The 19,398-nt window shown below is 42.6% G+C and overlaps 1 protein-coding gene across 1 annotated transcript in view; it reads right to left on the bottom strand.

Annotated features, from left to right (window-relative positions):
• Positions 1 to 3,794: 3,794 nt before the first annotated feature.
• The window catches only part of PPFIA2 (PTPRF interacting protein alpha 2), a 447,553-nt gene continuing 431,949 nt past the window's right edge, over positions 3,795 to 19,398 (bottom strand). Inside the window, 3 exon segments of the mRNA XM_033951535.1 lie at positions 3,795 to 4,188; positions 9,338 to 9,430; positions 11,327 to 11,486. Coding sequence (XP_033807426.1) covers positions 9,372 to 9,430; positions 11,327 to 11,486 — 219 coding nt within the window. The 3' untranslated portion in view covers positions 3,795 to 4,188; positions 9,338 to 9,371.

Genomic DNA, 19,398 nt, shown 5'->3' with positions numbered 1-19,398 from the left:
GCAGGCAGCCGACTCCAGAATGGGGCCAGATTGGCCCAGCCGTCCCAAAGCCCCGCCCACAGGTGGGGCCTAAGGCACCTGGGCCAATCAAAATAGGCCCGGGAGCCTTAGGCCCCTCCTGTGGGCGGGGCTTTGGGACGGGCGTGTTTTGCACCCGTCTGTCCGGCCAACTTGGAAAAGGTACGTGGAAGGTGGGGGGCGATTGTTGGGGGGAGGGGTTGTTGCATCGAGGGCAGGAGGGCCTGGGATCCCTCCTGCCCGTATTGTAGTGGGGGGTGGGGTAGGGGGTCGCCGGGGCCAGGGGGGGCTTAGGTTCCCTCCCTGGCCCATTCCAGTAGCGGCGGGGAGGTCGCCGAGGCCAGGAGGGTTTGGTGCTCTCTCCTGGCCCGATCGTACTCGGCGGGGAGGGGAGGGGGCATGATCGTCAGTGGTGCCGCGGGGCAAGAGGGCTTGGGCTCCCTCTTGCCCCGATGTTGTCGGGGGGGGGGGGGGTTGGTGGTTCGACATGGCAGGAGGGCTTGGGCACCATCCTGCCTGGATCGTTGTGGGGGGGGGATTCTGTAACTGGTGTTGTTTTTGACAGATATCGGTTACAGAATCCAGCTTTTAGGCGAAGGCCTGGCTCCTCCTTCGCCTAAAAGCCCTTCTGTTGGACGTTTGGGGCTTAGGCGTTTTTTTATTTCATTATGGCTAAAAAGTGTAGACGTCGTGTGGGTGTACTTTTAGATGTAGTGGTGATTGGGCGTTTAGGCAGAAGAAGGCCATAATCAAAACAAGGACGTTTGGTTTGGTTATGGACACTTTCCCTGCTTCTGCTTTGAACGTTTAAGGACTTAGGCCAAAAAGGGACTTAGACGGTTTTTTTGATTATGCCCCTCCGCCCGTCCGCATGTTCAATTAAAATTGAATAAATAAATAATTAAAAAAACACACAAAACTATCTTTTCTCAAAGTATTTGGCCAAATAGTTCGAGGTGTTTTTTAATGTTATTTTATTATTAATTTTTTGTTAACCGCATTGAACTTCTGGTTACGCAGTCTATAAGCACGATGTTATGACAACATTAAGAAGTACATGTTACACACTTTCAAATGTGTATATTAGATTTCCAATGTTGGTGCATTTTTGAGAGAAAAAAAAAAGTTGCCATGATATGACTCAACCCTTGAATATAATCCGACAATCTTTCGCAAAACCTTAAAAACCACCATGTTTCTTCGCTTTTTAGGCTATAGCGCCAATGAACGTTAATGGATCTTTGTGATCTAATTATGTAAAACTAATCGAGCTCCTATTTTTAGGAGATGATTCGGTATATAAGACTAAGAATTAGATTAGATTAGAAGATGCCAGTAATGCTTATACTACATTTTCATACATAATGACCCTCACCTTTAGATGTGTCAAATTTTGGTTACATGCAGGTTTAAAATTGAGTTTCTTCACTGCGGTAGATAATTTTATCATTTCAGTGGTTATTTATCCATGGCCTTAATATTTTGTTTTCCTCAGTCGAGGCAGAAGAGGATGACAAACTTTAGGTTTAAACTTAATTCAGAAAAAACAACTTTCTTCGTTGCTTCACCACATCCGCTTGACACCAAATCACCACTATATATCAATAACATAGTTACCCTATCCAGCCCACCATTAAGAACTAGGTGTAACTTTGGATCAATGCCTAACCATGAAAGGCCAAACCATGAAAGGCCAGGTAGACTCCTTAATCAGAAAGGGATTCTTTACTCTCTGGAAAACTCAGATCCATTAAAGCTTATTTCGATACATCGGCATTCAGAACCCTAGTCCAATTCCTCATACTAAGTCTACTTGACTACTGTAATATTTGCTTATTTAGCAATTTCCCAAAAGAATATGCCAAAGTTTACAATTGATGCAAAATGCAGCAGTCAGACCTGATCTTTGGGCTGAGGAAGTGTGACCACGTGACACCCTACTACCAAGCACAGCTAGCATTGACTGCCAATGGCGGCACGCGTAAAGTTTAAATTTTGCCTGCTTTGGCATTTATAGCACTACACGGACTTGCCCCTAATTACATAACTCGGTTATGCCCCTAAATTACATAACTTTTCTTCTTCTCAGCCAACCAGACACAAGAGAAACTCAACATTTCCTACTTCGTTTCCCCACCATGTGAAGAGGTCTGTAAACTGAAAAAACTACCATGTAACACCTTCTCTCACAACCAAGCTAGCATTCATGGGAGTATAACGACCTTAGACTCAATTGCTTTTTAGCCTCTACTTTATGGGGAATTTAGGAATACGTCTAAAAACACATTTGTTCCTAAAGCTTCTAGACAACTGATTCCTCTCTTCCTCTCTCCCCTCTATAGCAATTAACTTGTCCTTTTGATCTCTCTCTCCTCAACAATGAATTTCCTGTCCTATTAATTTTCTTTCTTCCTCCCCTCTTAAAGTCAATTCAATTTGTTACCTTTGCTTAATCTCTGTAAACCGCATAGAACTTCACGGTATTGCGGTATATAAGCTGTTATTATTATTATTATAAGATTCCATTGCATGATATACATAAGCAAGTGTAGAGCTCCCTCTTGTGGCAGGCTTAAGTCTGCATCTTCTATAAAGCATTAGAAAATGCACCATGGAAACCTCTGGCATTCAGGAAGCTCCTATTTACCAGCCTTGCCACATTTTGGGTTGCTTGATCTGGCTATTGAATTCATCAGCCAAACATGGGTCAAAGACATTTCAGACGCAGCACTTCAGGTATTTTTTTTTTTTCTTTTATTGACAATGGAAGAAAACTGTTTTTCACCATTTTGGTTTTGCAAGTGGATTTTTTTCCTGAAATAAGACAACCAAAGAAACGTCCCAGTTCGTGCAAACAGCGCAGAACGAACCACCGAAAGAAATAACTCAAAGACAGGCATTGAGAAAAGGTCAAGAATTTATAAACTCTACAAATGACATTAATAAATAGGTTTTTTATGTGGAAACGTCTCATACAAACAGTCCAACAACAAACTGCAGCTATCTGCACACACCAAGTAAAGCCACAGTTGGTAACAAATGCTCAAGAATGAGGTCTTTTTTTTGGTTTTTTTTTTTTAGTATTTTAACTCACTACTGACTACAGTGATTGCTCCTGTCTTTCTGTTTAATTTCTTCTGCTGAATCTGACTTCAAGAGAAGTCCTCAACAAGGCATAATGGTAAAACTCAACGTTCGACAAAACCCCCCGTTACCACTGAAAAAACATAAAGGGGGTTTAAAGGACGTGTGTTTTTAGGAAACCATAGCAGGACTTTTTGAGAGGCGCTGGGGGAGGAGGGGGGGTGATATTGCAAAGATCTCAGAAGAAAATAAAAATATATTAGTAGGTAAGGTTCTGGGTCCATAGATAATCTAGGATTTTTTAAAAATGTATATTAGCAATTGTCAGTATTTTTCTACTGTATTCTTGTAAACAGTTAATAATAATAATAATATATTATATGTATATATTATATATACACACACACTATATGTATTTCTGAAGACGATCCAGCACAGTGGTTTCCCATATTCCCAAGTTCATTTTTGGCATCTTTCTCGAGCTAAACTGTTTGAAGCTACTGCATCAGAGGCAGGTGTCTAGCTGTATATATTACATTCTTTCTTCATTAGGAACATGTTGACACAGCTTTATTTTTGCTAAACCTACTTATTACTGTTACAAGTCATAAACTGTAGAAACGGCGGGATGGAGTTATTTACAAAAAGCAGCATTGACAAGGTGTTTGTCAGGTGTTTGCACACAGGCTCCATGTCATGTAGGCTTTTATTCTTTAAAAAAATTAATATTTATAACCATTTACACGTCTTAAAATAAATACACAGTAAATATGTAAAATCTCTAGTATATTACAAGGAAACAAAATGGAACGTAATGTAAAAATGTGTCCCATTTTTAAAAAAGCATCGGTTGCGCATCATTGCACACGTCACGATGACAACACCACTTGTTTCTTTAAAAATGACCTGGTCGTCGTCTTACTTTTGTGTTAAATTAGCTGACCGATAAACATAGGAAAAGGATTTCACATTTTAGGCTCGGAGGTTTTCATTTGTTTCGTCTGTGTACCTGGGATAACAGTTCAAATTCCCACTCTGTCCTTTTTCATATGGTCCCCCAAGCAGAGAGCGATAGGGTGATGCCATCTAGAAAGAGATTAGAAAAAGAGTTTACATGAGAATCACCATACCAAAGGTCCATCTCGACAAGTGTCCTGCTTCAAATAGTGGCCAACCCAAGTCACAGGTGCCTGCTAGAGAGTCTAATATAATCTTCAGTTTATATACCGGGTCATCTCGCATCAGATCTCGACTCGGTTGGCAAGAAGTCAAGAGACTAGAATAAACATGAAATAAAAGATCATAAAAATTAGTTTAGTCTATCATTGAAGGAAATCTTGCAGGTAAGCTAATTAGATATTGTGAGAATAGCAGGGTTTTTAAGGTTTTCCAAAATAATTGCAATTGGGCTATCATTCTAATAACACCAAGAAGTCCATTCCAAATCTCTACCAACTTGAAAACATAGGACTGACAAAGTTTCCCAGCTGATTTAATTCTCTTGAAAGAGGGAAACAATAATTTGTACTTGTGTGTTCCTCAAATAGCAGGTTCTATAGGCATTCCAATGTAAGGGAATCAGAGGATCAAATATTCCATAAAGAAGACTGAAAATAAACTTGCGCATTTAAATTGGATCCTTAAGCGAACAGGAAGCCAATGTAGCTTTCTAAACAAAGGAGAGACATGATCAAATTTTCATTTCCCAAAGATAAGTTTCACCGCAGTGTTTTGTCCCAAGAAGTTACAAGATTTCATGCTATTTTTCCCCAGCGATAAGCATTGGCTTTCGCCAGATCTACCTTTACGGACTATCTCCAGGAACTTGTCCAACCCTTTTTAAACCTATCTACTCCAATTGCTTTAACCAAATCCTCTACCAACATGTTACATAGCCTAATTATCTCCCCCTTTTACAAAACCGCGCAAGAGGATTTTAGCACTGGCCGGTGCGCCGAATGTCTGCGCTGCTCCAACGGTCATAGAGTTTCTATGTGCGTCGGAGAAGCACAGAGCATGCCAGCCAGCGCTAAAAACCTCTTGCATAATTTTGTAAAAGTGGAGAGGGATATTTGTGGAGTGAAAAAAAATATGTTCTCCTATTTGTTTTAAAAGTATTGCAATGTTAACTTCATGGAGTGTCCCTTAGTTTTATTACTTTCTGGAAAAGAAATTGAATATTTACTATTTGCTCGTACAACTCTGTTCAGGGACTAGGGGAGTTGCCGTACAACGAAAGGCTAGAGAAACTGGGCCTCTTCTCCCTTGAGAAGAGGAGACTGAGAGGGGACATGATCGAAACTTTCAAGATATTGAAGGGAATTGACTTAGTAGAGAAAGAGAGATTGTTCACCCTCTCCAAGGTGAAGAAAACAAGAGGGCACTCGCTAAAGTTAGAAGGGAAAAGATTCCGTACAAACGTAAGGAAGTTCTTCTTGACTCAGAAAGTGGGTAGAAACCTGGAACGCTCTTCCGGAGGCTGTTATAGGGGAAAGCACCCTTCAGGGATTCACAACAAGGTTGGATAAGTTCCTACTGGAACAGAGCACTGGTCTTTGACCTAAGGGCCGCCGCGTGAGTGGACTGCTGGGCACGATGGACCACTGGTCTGACCCAGAAGCGGCAAATCTTATGTTCTTATGATTTTGTAGACCTCTCACGTGTCTCTCTCACCCATCTCTTCTTCAAGCTCAAAAGCCCTAACCTCTTTAGCCCTTCCTCAGGTGAGTCATTCCAGCTCCTTAATCGTTTTTGGTTGCCCTTCTTTGTGCCTTTTCTAATTCTGCTATGTTATAGAGATTTTACAATATATTTGAGTGATTGCACCGTATTTGACTGAAGAGAAACAGTGATGAAAAAAGTTGTGAATTGTTTTGTTTATTGGAAGCTTCTAATCTGCCTAATGACTGGAGAGTAAATTTCGAGCTTCAGTAAAGGTGTTACAATACCTGAGCTAAATATATGTACACCTTACCTATTTATACCATCTATATACATATACTATAATTATTGTTTCTGTATTGTCATATGCTCGTCTTTCTTTGTATGATTTGTTGATGCTTTTGATTTGATCACTTGGGACCTATTGGGATTTGGACAATGGACACTTGCCAAGGTGGAATGTTTCTGGTAATGGATATCTGACAGCAATGCTGGATAGAAGTACTAAATATTTTTGGGGCAGCAGTTATTTTTATGAATACATTATATTTAAGACAGGATATTTATTTTATTTAAAGTGGAGGAGGTTAGGGAAGGTGCAATCATAGGTGTTGGAATGGTGGGTGGGAAGCTACAGGGGCCAAGGCCTCCCCCATAATTGCTGGTAATATAACAGGGTCCAACAGCAATTCTGCGGAGAAAGAAGCACTTCTTGTGAGGCTGGAGTAACATCTTGCTACCGGCCAGCATGCCTGCTGGTCGGCACTCTCGGCCGTGTCCCTTTGCTAACATCTACTCCCCCCGTGTCTACCTTTAATTTCTTATAAAAAAGCGCTGCACTGCCTCGGCGTCTTCTCTTTACTGCGGCCTGCCCTCTCTGACATCTTCTTGTTTCCATTAGCCGCAATGGAGAGAAGGGGCCGGCGGCAGGAGGACACAGCAGAGAGAGTCGACCAGTAGGCACGCTGACCAATAGCAAGGTGCCTCTTCCATCAGAGTGCCCTAGAATTAAAGCTCCACCCGAGACATTTCAGATTCGTGGGACGAGTAAGAAGGTAAAGAGGGAGCATATAGGACTTGGGGAGAGGGCATGAGGGAAAGGAGAGATGTTGGACTCAGATGAGGGCAGGAGGGAGAGATGTGAGGAACGGAGTAGGGAGGGAGGGGCAAAATGTCAGATTTGTGAGGGACAGGGAGAGATGGACTTGGGGAAGGGAGATAATGAGAGATGGATTTGGTGAAGGGAGATAATGAGAGATGGATTTGGAGGAGTATATATGAAAAATGAATGGAAGAAATGGCATTTACAATTAGTACCATTATTATGGCGACGGGGTCTAGGGCGGAGCTTTTGGACTCCCTCCCCCCCCCCCCCAAACAAAAAAGTGTTCCACTGCCTATGGCTGCAATGATGCCTTGAGATATCCAGGCTATCTTCTTCCACTACCAGAGCATGTATGATTATTTAAAAAAAAAAAAATTGGTGTTCATTGTGTGTCTTTATAATAAAGAATGTATATAAAAATCGATATTTAAGATTTTTTATTGTTTGACATAGGGGAGATCATCTTTTGATTTAATACACAACACTTTTGATTTATATATATATATATATATATAACCGAGATATGCTGCTGGTGTGGCCTTAACGGCTTTGCCTTTTCTGATGTCTTAAGTTACTATATAAGAACTTCCATGTCAACGGAAAGCTACAATCTCCATCCATTCCCCATCCAGGATTTGAACCCCCATTTGCACCCCTTTGCTGTACCCACTAGACAAACGACCATCAATCTTTCTCTATACACAATCCTAGTCACATGGAGGGGGGCCTTTTAAAAACAAGCAAACATCTTAGTCCAACTTGGATATTTCTAGCTGGACATCCAAAGTTGGAGGAACATAAATGGCCATTTTCGAATGGAAAATTGCTGGATGTCCAAATATATTTTTTGAAAATTGTCTACTTCGACATCTTGGCTGTCAGAACATCTAATTTTATACCTCATTTTCGATCAGCAAAAATATCCATGTTGAAAACATCCAAATGTAGACTATTCGGACATGGGAGGGGCCAGCATAGTAATGGACTGGCCACATAGACATCTCAACAAAGTAATGGAACACCTTAAAAGGCACTGCTGTGAACTACAGATGCCAGATGGTTATCTTACCATACACTACACTAAACCTTAAGTTTGTATACCACATCATCTCCATAAAGATAGAGCTCGACACGTAAATTACAGGTAAATTCAATAAACAAGGAAGGACATAATAAGAAATTAGAGGTTATGAAGCTTTACATTTTAAATAGATAGCTTTATGTTTTGGAGAAGCGCCAGGTGCTTTTGGAATAATTGGAATGAGCCTAGGTTCCGCAGCGCGGCAGGGAGGTTATTCCAAAGCTCAGTGAATTTGAAGAAAAGGGATTTCCCTAATTTACCTGCATACATAACGCCTTTTAATGAGGGGAAGGATAGTTTGAGTATGTGGGCAGATCTGGTAGTGTCAGGTCTCGAAGAATTCCAGGATAGTGGGATTAGGGGAGGAAGAATGCCATGTAGGATCTTGAAAATTAGGCAGTACATTTAAAGTGAATCCTAGAAATCACCGGAAGCCAGTGAGTTTTGACAGAAGTGGGGGAAACAGGATCAATTTGCTTTTTGCGAAGATCAACCTAGCTGCAGCGTTCTGGATCGCTGAAGTCTTTGAAGATTTTTCTTGGTTAGACTTAGATAGATGGAATTACAATAGTCCAGTCTGGAAAGAATGATTGATTGTACAAGGACAGCAAAATGTTGTTGGCGGAGGCAGGATCTCGCTTTCCTCAACATGTGAAGACTAAAAAAAAAATCATTTTTTTACCATAACCCCCTTATAAATTATGGTGCGCCCCTCAATCTACTATACCCCCCTCAATCTACTATACCCACCTGTGTAACACCTCAATAACCCTTATGGCTGCAGGTGGCACCTATATGGCAGTATAGTAGGGTTTGGGTGGGTTTTGATGGTCTCACGCTTATACCATAGATGTTGTAGCTAGAGTGCCTTATGGGCCTCAGTCCTCCACTCTATGATTCACTAGCCCACCCAAAAGGCTACTTAAGACACATGTGTGATGCTCTACTAGAGGGAGGGGGTGGGGACAGTAACCACTGGAGGATTATGGAGGTGTCCTGCCTTAATCCCTCCAGTGGCCAGCTAATCAGACAGGACGTTTTGAGTTTGGGCCTTCCCTAGTCCTGCCCAAAACACTCCCACAGCACTTTCCTTGCTTTTTGTAGTACGTGTCTGATGTCCAAATCCTGCTTTTGCAAAATTGGGATTTAGATTTTTCAGGCATACGGATGTCCGTTTGGCATTCTGGGACGTTCATATGCATTGAAAGTAGAATGCCCTAAAGTCAGGGTCGGTGTCGGTGCCAATAATTCTTACGTAGCTCTGGATGTATTATAACTGTGTTATGCAATTTACGATAGTGCTGCTGCGTAGCCTGGGAACTTAAAGACCTGCAAGCGTTTACACATTCAAGCCATGTGATGCTTCACGCGAACCAGTGTATACTTACAGCAGTTCAGTGCAAAGTCCCTTTCCTAAACTTCTCAACAGGAGTAGGTGCGAACTGTGGAGTTGTCTAACCTCTGCATTCCTGAGGAAGCAGCTGTAAACAGAGGGGGGGGGGGGGGGGAAAATTCCTGCATTACATCTAGAGAGACATTTTGAAAAAAAATGTGTGGTTTTTTAATTTATTCATTCAATTTTCTCTACCATTCTCACAGGGGAGCTCAGAATGGTTTACATCAGGGATCTCAAAGTCCCTCCTTGAGGGCCGCAATCCAGTGGGGTTTTCAGGATTTCCCCAATGAATATGCATTGAAAGCAGTGCATGCACATAGATCTCATGCATATTCACTGGGGAAATCCTGAAAACCCGACTGGATTGCGGCCCTCAAGGAGGGACTTTGAGATCCCTGGTTTACATGAATTTATTCAGGTACTCAAGCATTTTTTTTCCTGTCTATCCTGGAGGGCTCAAAATCTATGTAAAGTACCTGGGGAAAATGGCAGGATTAAATGACTTGCCCAGGGTCACAAGGAGCAGTGCGGGTTTGAACCCACAACTGCAGGGTACTGAGGCTGTAGCTTTAACTACTGCACCAGTCTAGAAATTAAAATGTAAAAAAAAGTGAGCCAAGTATAGGACAATCAAGCCATTGTGACATCACTGATGAGGTTGGCTTTTAGGCATTAGTGGAATGAGGCATTGTGTGTCACAATACCAGCTCTGGTTTATCAGAGACTGAAACTTTTCATACTATTTATTCATTCAATTTTCTCCACCATTCTCCCAGGGGCGCTCAGAATGGTTTATACGAATTTATTCAGGTACTCAAGCATTTTCCCCCGTCTGTCCCAGTGGGCTCACAATCTATCTAATCTACCTGGGGCAATGGGGGGATTAAGTGACTTGCCCAGGGTCACAAGGAGCAGCGTGGGTTTGAACCCACAACCTCAGGGTGCTGAGGCTGTAGCTTTAACCACTGCACCACTCTAGAAATCAAAATGTATTAGAAGTGAGCCAAGTAAAGGACAATCAAGACATTATGACATCACTGATGAGGTTGGCTCTTATTGGTGGAATGAGGCATTGCGACATCACAGTATCAGCTCTGGTTACCAGAATCTTTTCAGACTATCTATTCAATTTCTATACCTTTCTCCCAGGAGAGCTCAGAATGATTTACATGAGTTTATTCAGATACTCAAGCATTTTTCCATCTGTCCTGGTAGGTTCACAATCTATCTAATGGAGCTGGGGCAATGGGAGGATTAAGTGACTTGCCCAGGGTCACAAGGAGCAGCGTGAGTTTGAACCCACAATCTCAGGGGGCTGATGCTGTAGCTTTAACCACTGCACCACACTCTGTTCCACTTGCCTTCTTGTGGGCAGGGGTGGGGGGGAAGAGTACAAAAGAAAAGTAGGAAGGAGACAAATGTCATGTGCTTCCGATTTTTATTTTCTCTCTCATTATTATAACTGCTTCTGTGAGACAATTTTATCGGAGATCTCTTTTTTTGTGAATGACACTATGATTTAGAGCAGGGTTGTTCAACGTTGGTCCTCGAGGGCCACAATCCAGTCAGGTTTTCAGGTTTTCCCCAATGAATTTGCATGAGATCTATTTGCATGCACTGCTTCCATTGTTAGGGTTTCCATATTTTGAGACACAAAAACCTGGACACATAGCCCAGTCCCATTCTGCCCTGCCTTGCTCTACCTCCAGCCCTGCTCCAAAGCCTCATCTCTTCTTCCTCAGCCTCTCTGACTTTCCCTTACGCTCCCCCTGCCTTAGTCTGGAATCCCTCTCTCCTTCCTTTCCTTGGTCTGACATCTCTCTCCTCCCCCTCTTCCCCATCCAGTGGTCTGGCATCTCTCTCCTTTCCCCCCTCCCATGGTCTGGCAGTGAGCATCATATGTATTTTGACTGTCAGATGTGTTTCAAGGTAAATCGATAAAATAGTCTTCTAGACCCCGAGGACAAACAGAGACTCCTACCGTCGGTTGCAATTTTCCGTGACTGCCCTGACGTGGTAGTTAATCTGAACCCTGCTGGCAGTGTTTCTGAAGAGCCGGGCATCATGCTGATTCCATGAACCTCCCGTGGTGGAAACTGTCTCCTCCAGGATGGTCCACGCCTGAAGTTCTTGTCATCGTTCTGCCAATACAAATTTGGAAGAGACCACATGAAAAGTCATTAACTATAAAAGCTCAGAATGAAGTCTTGTGTCATCTCTACCTGCTCGTCTGATTTCTTTGTCTAGTCTGTGAGCACCTAGAGCTCTTCACATTTACTTTAACTAGCAGACGTAACATAGGGTTCCCATTGAACGCCATTTTTTCCTTCCCTGCCGCAGAAAAAGTTAATTGGGATTCCACACATGCTTCGTCCCTCATCCAGACAATCTGGGATTTTCCCCCTTCTCCATTGTCTTTAGGGCTGCGTAGGTCTGGTTTCCAAGAGAGGAGGCCTAGTACAAGTTCTTGCATGCCTTCAAGGATCAAACAAAACCTGGATTTGAAAACATGGAGCCAGTTGACGTCTCTTAATATCGTGACTGGTGGATGCAGATGAATGCCGTCAAGGCCTAAGGGACCTTGTAGGGGATATGCAAAGCCTAAAAAAAAATTTTGGTTCATTTTTGGATTTTTTTGTGAATTTGTTTCCCCGCTCTTTTCAGGCATTTATTTGTAATGTGCGCATTGTATGCATGTTTCTATATTTAATGGTGACACCAGGAAGTATTTCTTCACAGAAAGGGTAGTAGATCACTGGAACAAACTTCCGGTGCAGGTGGTCAAGGCCACCAGCATGCTCAACTTTAAAAATAAATGGGACATCCACGTAGGATCCCTACGGGGGTCGAGCTAAGGAACTGGGTCATTAGCACTCAGACTTGAAGGGGTGGGTCAGAAGAGTGGGCAGACTTGATGGGCTGTAGCCCTTTTCTGCCGTCATCTTTCTATGTTTCTATGTTACAACCGAGTGGCATGCATTAGAAAGGTCTAAGTGCCTTAAGTTGGAGGTTTACACATATACACTTGAGTATGCTTAAACTGGGGAGCCTTTATAATAGAGTGCATTAGGCACATAAGGGTAATTCTCTATATAGATAGCACTCATCAGCCTAACTTTATGCAAAGTGTGAATTCTATAATAGCAATTGTGTGTGCAACCAGTGGCATAGTAAGAGGAGGCAGTTTGCCCTGGGCACCATCTTGGTGGAGGCGCTGGCACCCCTCCCCCGTTCCTTCCCACTCCTTCCCCCACCGTGCCAGTGTACCTTAGCTCTTCACTGGCAAGGGCAACCACTAACCTGCTGCTCGCCCCAGTGTCGGCTCTCCCTCTGACATCATTTCCAGGTCCCACGCCTAGGAAGGGATATCAAAGGCAGCGCCGATGTGGGCGGCAAGTTGGTGATGCTGTTTGCACCGAGAAAGTTAAAGAGGTATGGGGGAGGGAAGAAGTGCACGCTACGCCACTATGTGCAACTGTTATACAATATTAGCTTAGTCCATTTTTTACGCAACCAACCGTAGGCACGTGCACTTTCTCCGCTATAGGTCAATGGCAGGTGTAAATGCTTGCGCCTAATTGTAGTGAAGACCGCTGCAAAGCCTTCAATGTATTTAAATGACCTCGCACCGACAACCCAATTGCTGTATATAATATATGTTTAATAGTAATAAACAAAAGACAGCTTACATAAAAAATAGTATCCAAATAGGATATAGTTAACAGCAGTTAGGTTAACGGAGTGGTAACACAGAGCACCAGTGTGTCATGTGCTGCCCAGTCCATTCTACCTTTTAAAGAACTAAGCTGGACCTTTTATAACCAAACTTAGTAGCCTGTGGTCCGAAGTCTTGCATAGCTACTAATTACATCCTTAATTTTCATTGGCTTTGCATACTTTTATCATATTTAATGATTGGATGATATATATAATTGCAGTTGAGTCATAATGAAGCTTGGTGCCACCTTGACTTCTCTATTTTCCCTGACAATGCTTTCTTAATACTAAGGCAGGGGTGTCAAAGTCCCTCCTTGAGGGCCGCAATCCAGTCGGGTTTTCAGGATTTCCCCAATGACTATGCATGAGATCTATTTGCGTGCACTGCTTTCATTGCATGCTAATAGATCTCATGCATATTCATTGGGGAAATTCTGAAAACCTGACTGGATTGCGGCCCTCGAGGAGGGACTTTGACACCCCTGTACTAAGGTCAATGATCCCTGAGGGTGGGGGCACCCTCACCCTCCCTCCTAATCTTCCTTGTAAGCAGCTTTATCTACAGTTCATGTCATTTTGACCATGGCCCAAGCATTTCTTGGAAATTCTCTTAACAGAATAACTGTCAAGTGTCACCATCAGCAGATAATTGTCGGCTTGTAGGGCAAAGATGAAGTCCTCTTGCAAAAGTATTGTTTGTGCTGACAGGGATTTATGTACTTTTTACAAAGTCCATAAACCTTATGGTAGGTTTAATTCTCCTGAGGGTCTCCCTAAGGGTCTTTTTCCTCAATCTTTCCTCGGTAGGTAATTAGGTGCATACATGGAGTATTCGACAGTATATTATTGCAACTTGCTTCTTGCAGGTCTTCTAAGCCAAGCCATCTCTCCCCTCTTCAATCAGTTCAGAATTCTGCTGCATGGCTCATATTCCACCAGGGTCGTGACACTCCCTCAAGTCGCTTCACTGGCTCCCAGTCCGTTTCTGCAAACAATTCCAAACTCCTCTTACTGATGTATAAGTGTATCCACTCTGTGGCTCCTCAGTATCTCTCCCTACACCCCGCCCCGAGAACGCCAAACATTGGGTACGTCTCTCTCCTCTACTCCTCCCTCTCCTCTACTGCCAACCCCTTCCCTTCTGCCTTGCTGCGCCACACACATGGAACAACCTGCCTGGCATGGTGCATCAGGCTCCGTCTCTGGCGGTATGCAAATCCAGTCTTAAAGCCTGCTTCTTCAAAGCTTCATTTAAGTCCTAACCTTACCAACTTGCAAAACACAAAAAGAAATGTTTGCCATTTCCTCTGTAATCCCTTACCCTCTCTGCCTCATCGTCCCTTCTGTAATCCCATACCTAAACATACAAAGATTCACCATCTGTCCTGTATGTCTGTCATAATTAGATTGTAAGCTCTCTCAAGCAGGGACTGTATCTTGTGTGCTTAATGCACAGCACTGTGTAGTCTGGTAGAAATAATAAATACTAGTAATATAACCCAGATATCTAATTGCCTAATCTGTCCATGCTCTTCCCAGGCCCACACTCCCTGCTGTGGAATGTTTTAGGCGTACCTGCTCATTGGTGCAAATTAGCACCACTTAAGGACAATTCTAAACTATTATTGCTTGTTAACATCAATTAATGTCTCATTACCTAATTAATTTATATGCACAACTGACATTCTACAAGATGCGTATGCAAATTTGCATACTAGTCAAATTAGGACACACAACTTTTTAGAATTAGGGGGTTAATGTATAAATCGACCCATGTTAAATGCTAATACTCAAAAGCACTTAAAGCTTTTGTTTTCTCTAATTAGCACATGCTGATTCATGTGTTAAGCTTATAGTTTATTAATGTTTAATCAAACTGCCTTCTTTTTTTTTTTAAACAATGTAAGTCAAGATGATGTACAATAAAATCAATGGGCTCGATATTCAGCACTGTTCAGCTGGCTGGGAACAGCTCCCGGCCAGCTATCTGCAAATATTTATCGGGAAATCGCCAGCTATAACGGGGAGCTGAAAGGTTCTCAGCCCAACCAAGAAGGGAATGATGTGGAGTCAACTTACAAGTTATTCTACATGTTCACCCCCTAAGTTCAACACACTTGGCACGTTGTATCTGAAGTTTCTGTAACCCTTCCAAAAATAACCTGATGTCTGGTCACTGAAATTGCTCCGCTGCTGTAACTGCCTCCGAATCACTTGAAAATTGTCGCCCTTTCAAACTCTTTTTGAAGTTTGGAAATGGAAAGAGAAAATAAGTCAGATGGAGCAAGATCTGGAGAGTAGGGTGGATGGTCTAGGCCAGGGGTGTCCAACCTGCGGCCACGTGAAGTATTTTACGCAGCCCCGGTCGAGGGCGATGCAGTGTTTTCCTCTGCTGCCCCTGGGTGTTTACCGTCTTGCCAGCTCCCCCCTCTGTCTTGCTGCAGCGTTTGCGTGGCCCCAGAAAAATTTTTTCGGCCAATGTGGCCCAGGGAAGCCAAAAGGTTGGACACCCCTGGTCTAGGCACTGAAACTCCAAATGCGTCAAAACATCCATTTTTTTGCCAGCCTTGTGAGCAGGTGTATTGTCTTGCCAAAAGAGAACTCCTTTCCGCAGCTTCCCTCTCCTTTTTTCATTCAATGCCTCCTTTAATCGGCACAGCAAGTTACAGTAGTATTCTGCATTAACAGTTTGGCCCCTTGGAAGATAGTCATTACAACACTGTGGCCATGACGTTCGTGTGAGTGAATTATAAAATTATTAATCATTGGTAATATAAATATATTTAGCACTCTGGCCATGCTTATCTTGGAAATAAAGAGAAGAGAGAATCTCTGAGGGTCTGTGAAAGGAATGTGAGGACCCCATGGCATATCAGATTTTCAGCACCTGTAGGGACGTTTTAGGAACTTTCTCTAAGCTTAGTATTAAAAATATTATTTCTTCTTACTATAAGTGCTCAGTCTCTTGTCTCCTGCATAAGAGCCAAAGCGAGATCATTCAGGGACGTTTTAGGAGCCAGACACATTTTTGCAGATAAGCCAGAGATAGGAAAGGAGAGGGAGGTGTTTAGGTTCTCTCAGTAAGGGGGTCATACAATTTCCTTTAGGTGTCGGCAGATATTTTCACGTTGTATTCTTATATGACCAAAAAGCAGCCATTGGTCATTTGCTGATTGTTGGCGCATGAATTTTCTTGGCCTTGGCCTGAGTTCCGCCCTTGCATAGACCGTTGTTTTGTCTCCAGATCATAGTGGTGTAACCATGTTTCATCAAAAGTAACTGGTCGTTCCAAAAACTTGGTATCAGCTCACTGAAAATGCTGCAAAATCAATTTGGAAGTGTCCACTCAATGTCGTTTCTCATCAGCATTCAAACATTTGGGCATCCACTTGATCGACAGCTTGTTGTATACCCAGCTGCTCGTGAATTATGCATCCAACATGTTCTCTGTGTATATGTAATGTCTCAGCAACTGTTTTGGTCGATTTGCCAATCTGTCAAAATCAGGTCATGGACATGGTCAACCATTTCAGGAGTTGATGCCATATGAGGCCTCCCAGACCTTGCTGCATTTTCGGTCTTGAAATCTCCACACTGAATATTTGCACCACTTCTTCACTATGGAGTATGAAGGGCATTTGTCACTCAATGTTTGCATCATACATTCATGGATTTCTTTTGGAGTTTTCTTCTGTGGAAATTGGAATTTCATGATGGCTCAGAGTTCTACACTTGAAAATTCCACACTTCGTTGACATGGTTTAATCAAAACATAGCACTACAATTCTGTAAATTGGCACTTTGCAAAATAAAACAACACTCTTTTCAACTACAGTGGCAAAATAACACTCACTGCCCAGATACAATATATTGCTAAAACCTGCCGTTTCTTCCTCTATAATATTACCAAAATTCGACTCTTCCTCTCTGAGCACACTACCAAAAAAAAAACCCTTGTCCATGCTCTCATCATCTCATTATTAGACTATTGCAACTCGCTACTATGAGGCCTTCCGCTTAGATATCTCGTTCCCCTGCAGATTTATATTCCGTGAAAGCAGTCATACTCACGTTACCCCTCTCCTAAAGTCCCTTCACTGGCTTCCTATCTGTTTCCAAATACAATTCAAACTCCTCTTACTGATCTACAAATGCATTCACTCGGCTGCCCCTCACTATCTCCCTTCACTTATCTCCCCTATGTTCTCCCCCACCACCGTGAGCTCCACTCAGCTGATAAGTCCCTCCTATCTGTGCCATTCTCTTCCTCCGCCAACTCCAGACTCTGTCCCTTCTGCCTTGCTACGCTGTGTGCTTGAACAAGCTGCCTGAATCCCTGTGGTAGGCTCCATCTCTGTCAGTGTTCAAGGCCCAGTTAAAAGCCCACCTCTTTGAGACTGCCTTCAACCTCTAATCCCTTTCACCTTGGGTTCTGCATCTTTAACCCTATATGTCTTGTCTGTCTGTCCTAAGATTGTAAGCTCTTCTGAGCAGGGAGCATCTATGAAAAGTCAAAATGTAAAACACCTTTCAGCTCTATATAAGTGATAAATAGTATTAACAAAGGCCATTTTCTCAGAGGTTATGAAATGATTTTAGAAGTGGAAGGAAATCCATAATTTGTTTGCTATCATCAAAATGCAATAAAAAAAAGAATTCATTTTTGGATATAGCTACAGCGCGCAGGAATTACATTTCAATATACCCCATTCCAGCATTTAAAAATTCTGTATCTATGTACTTTACAAAATTTGATACAAAAATATCACTCCAAGACAAAAACACCACACAAGCCAAGAAAGCTGGCTTGTTACTTAATCGAAAGAAAAGCCTGAGACAAAAGGAGAGGTGGACCCACACTCTTCCACCCAAGCATCATAGGCAAAAAAAAACAACCCAAACTTTCGCACAAGTTTAAAGTGGGAGCAAAAAAAAATAGCCGAGAATGATTAATGGTAAAACCCACTGAACACAAACAGGTCAGGCCGACGGTTAAAAGCAGCAGTTAGGATCTGCGTACTGATAGCCTGGATTTGGTGCTAAGGCCCTGAAGCAGTAGTTACCGACCATGAAATGATCATCAGCCTGGCCTGTTTGTGTTCAGCGAGTTTTACCATTACACTTCCCCCTCCGTATTCGCGGTGGTTAGGGGCAGAGCCGGCCAGCAAATATTTAAAAAACTGCAAATAATATTCGAGCCGGTTCTGCCCCTTAATCCCCGCTCCCCCCAGCCATTTTAAGCCCTGAAAGCCCCCACTTAAGCCTTACCTAGTGGTCTAGCGGGTTTTCGGGGCAGGAGCAATCTTCCCACCCTCCTGCCCCGTGCAGAAGCGTGGGAAGATTGCTCCTGCCCCGAAAACCACTAGAGCACCAGGTAAGGCTTAAGGGGGGGCTTACAGGGCTTAAAATAGCCCGGAAAAAGAAAAAGGAATTTTAGGTTTAAAATCACGAATCCGTAGATACGGAAACCGCAAATACGGAGGGGGAAGCGTAATCATTCTCGGATATTTTTTTGCTCCCACCTGCTAACTTTAAACTTGTGCGAAAGGTTTTTTTTTGCCTATGATGCTTGGGTGAAGAGTGTGGGTCCACCTCTCCATATGTCTGAGGCTTTTCTTTTGCTTAAGTAACAAGCTAGCTTTCTTGGCTTGTGTGGTGCTTTTTTCTTGGAGTGATATTTTCAAATTTTTGTATTATACTTCCCTCCATTCCTACATGTTTTTTTCTGGTTCTATACAAAATTTAAGCCATAAGAATGACAATGGTATGGCCAGATACTAATAAGGAGATATATTCAAGTTTCTTGAAATAGCTTTAGCCGAGAAAATCTAGTGGGTATGCAAAGTATTTGGCACACTGTCAGCTGATTCATGTTTCACACCAAAAAAGTGTGATCACAGCTCTCCTGTCAGCTTCACTCGCTCCCGTTTCTGTCTGCAATTAAAACAGAAGCATTTTCATTTGTCCATATGCAGGGCAGATAAGTTCAAGAGGTACCTCTTCAACCTCAACCGAGTTCCCACCTCGTCTCAAAACTGCTTCTCAGCATTTATTTTTCTTGGAAATAAAAAAATATATATATCTTCCATCATCATACCCTCCCCCCCTCCAAATCCTTTATGATTAAGGTTCTAAAAGAACATGGAAGAAACTTCTAAAAGATCTCACTAGATTAAGGTTTTTATTAGGATTTGTCAGCCCACACATTGAATTCAGTTCTAAGTGGCTTACATTCACTTGATAAAATTGGGGGGGGGGGGGGGGATGTATTAATGAAAGTCATTGCAGTAGAGGAAAAAGAGGAAGAACTCTAGTAGCATATAGGGAATGGAAGGG

This window comes from Geotrypetes seraphini, chromosome 7, assembly GCF_902459505.1.
Source record: "Geotrypetes seraphini chromosome 7, aGeoSer1.1, whole genome shotgun sequence".
NCBI classification, from domain to species: domain Eukaryota; kingdom Metazoa; phylum Chordata; class Amphibia; order Gymnophiona; family Dermophiidae; genus Geotrypetes; species Geotrypetes seraphini.
Note: the sequence above shows the minus strand (reverse complement) of the source record. Positions and strands in the feature narration are given on the sequence as shown.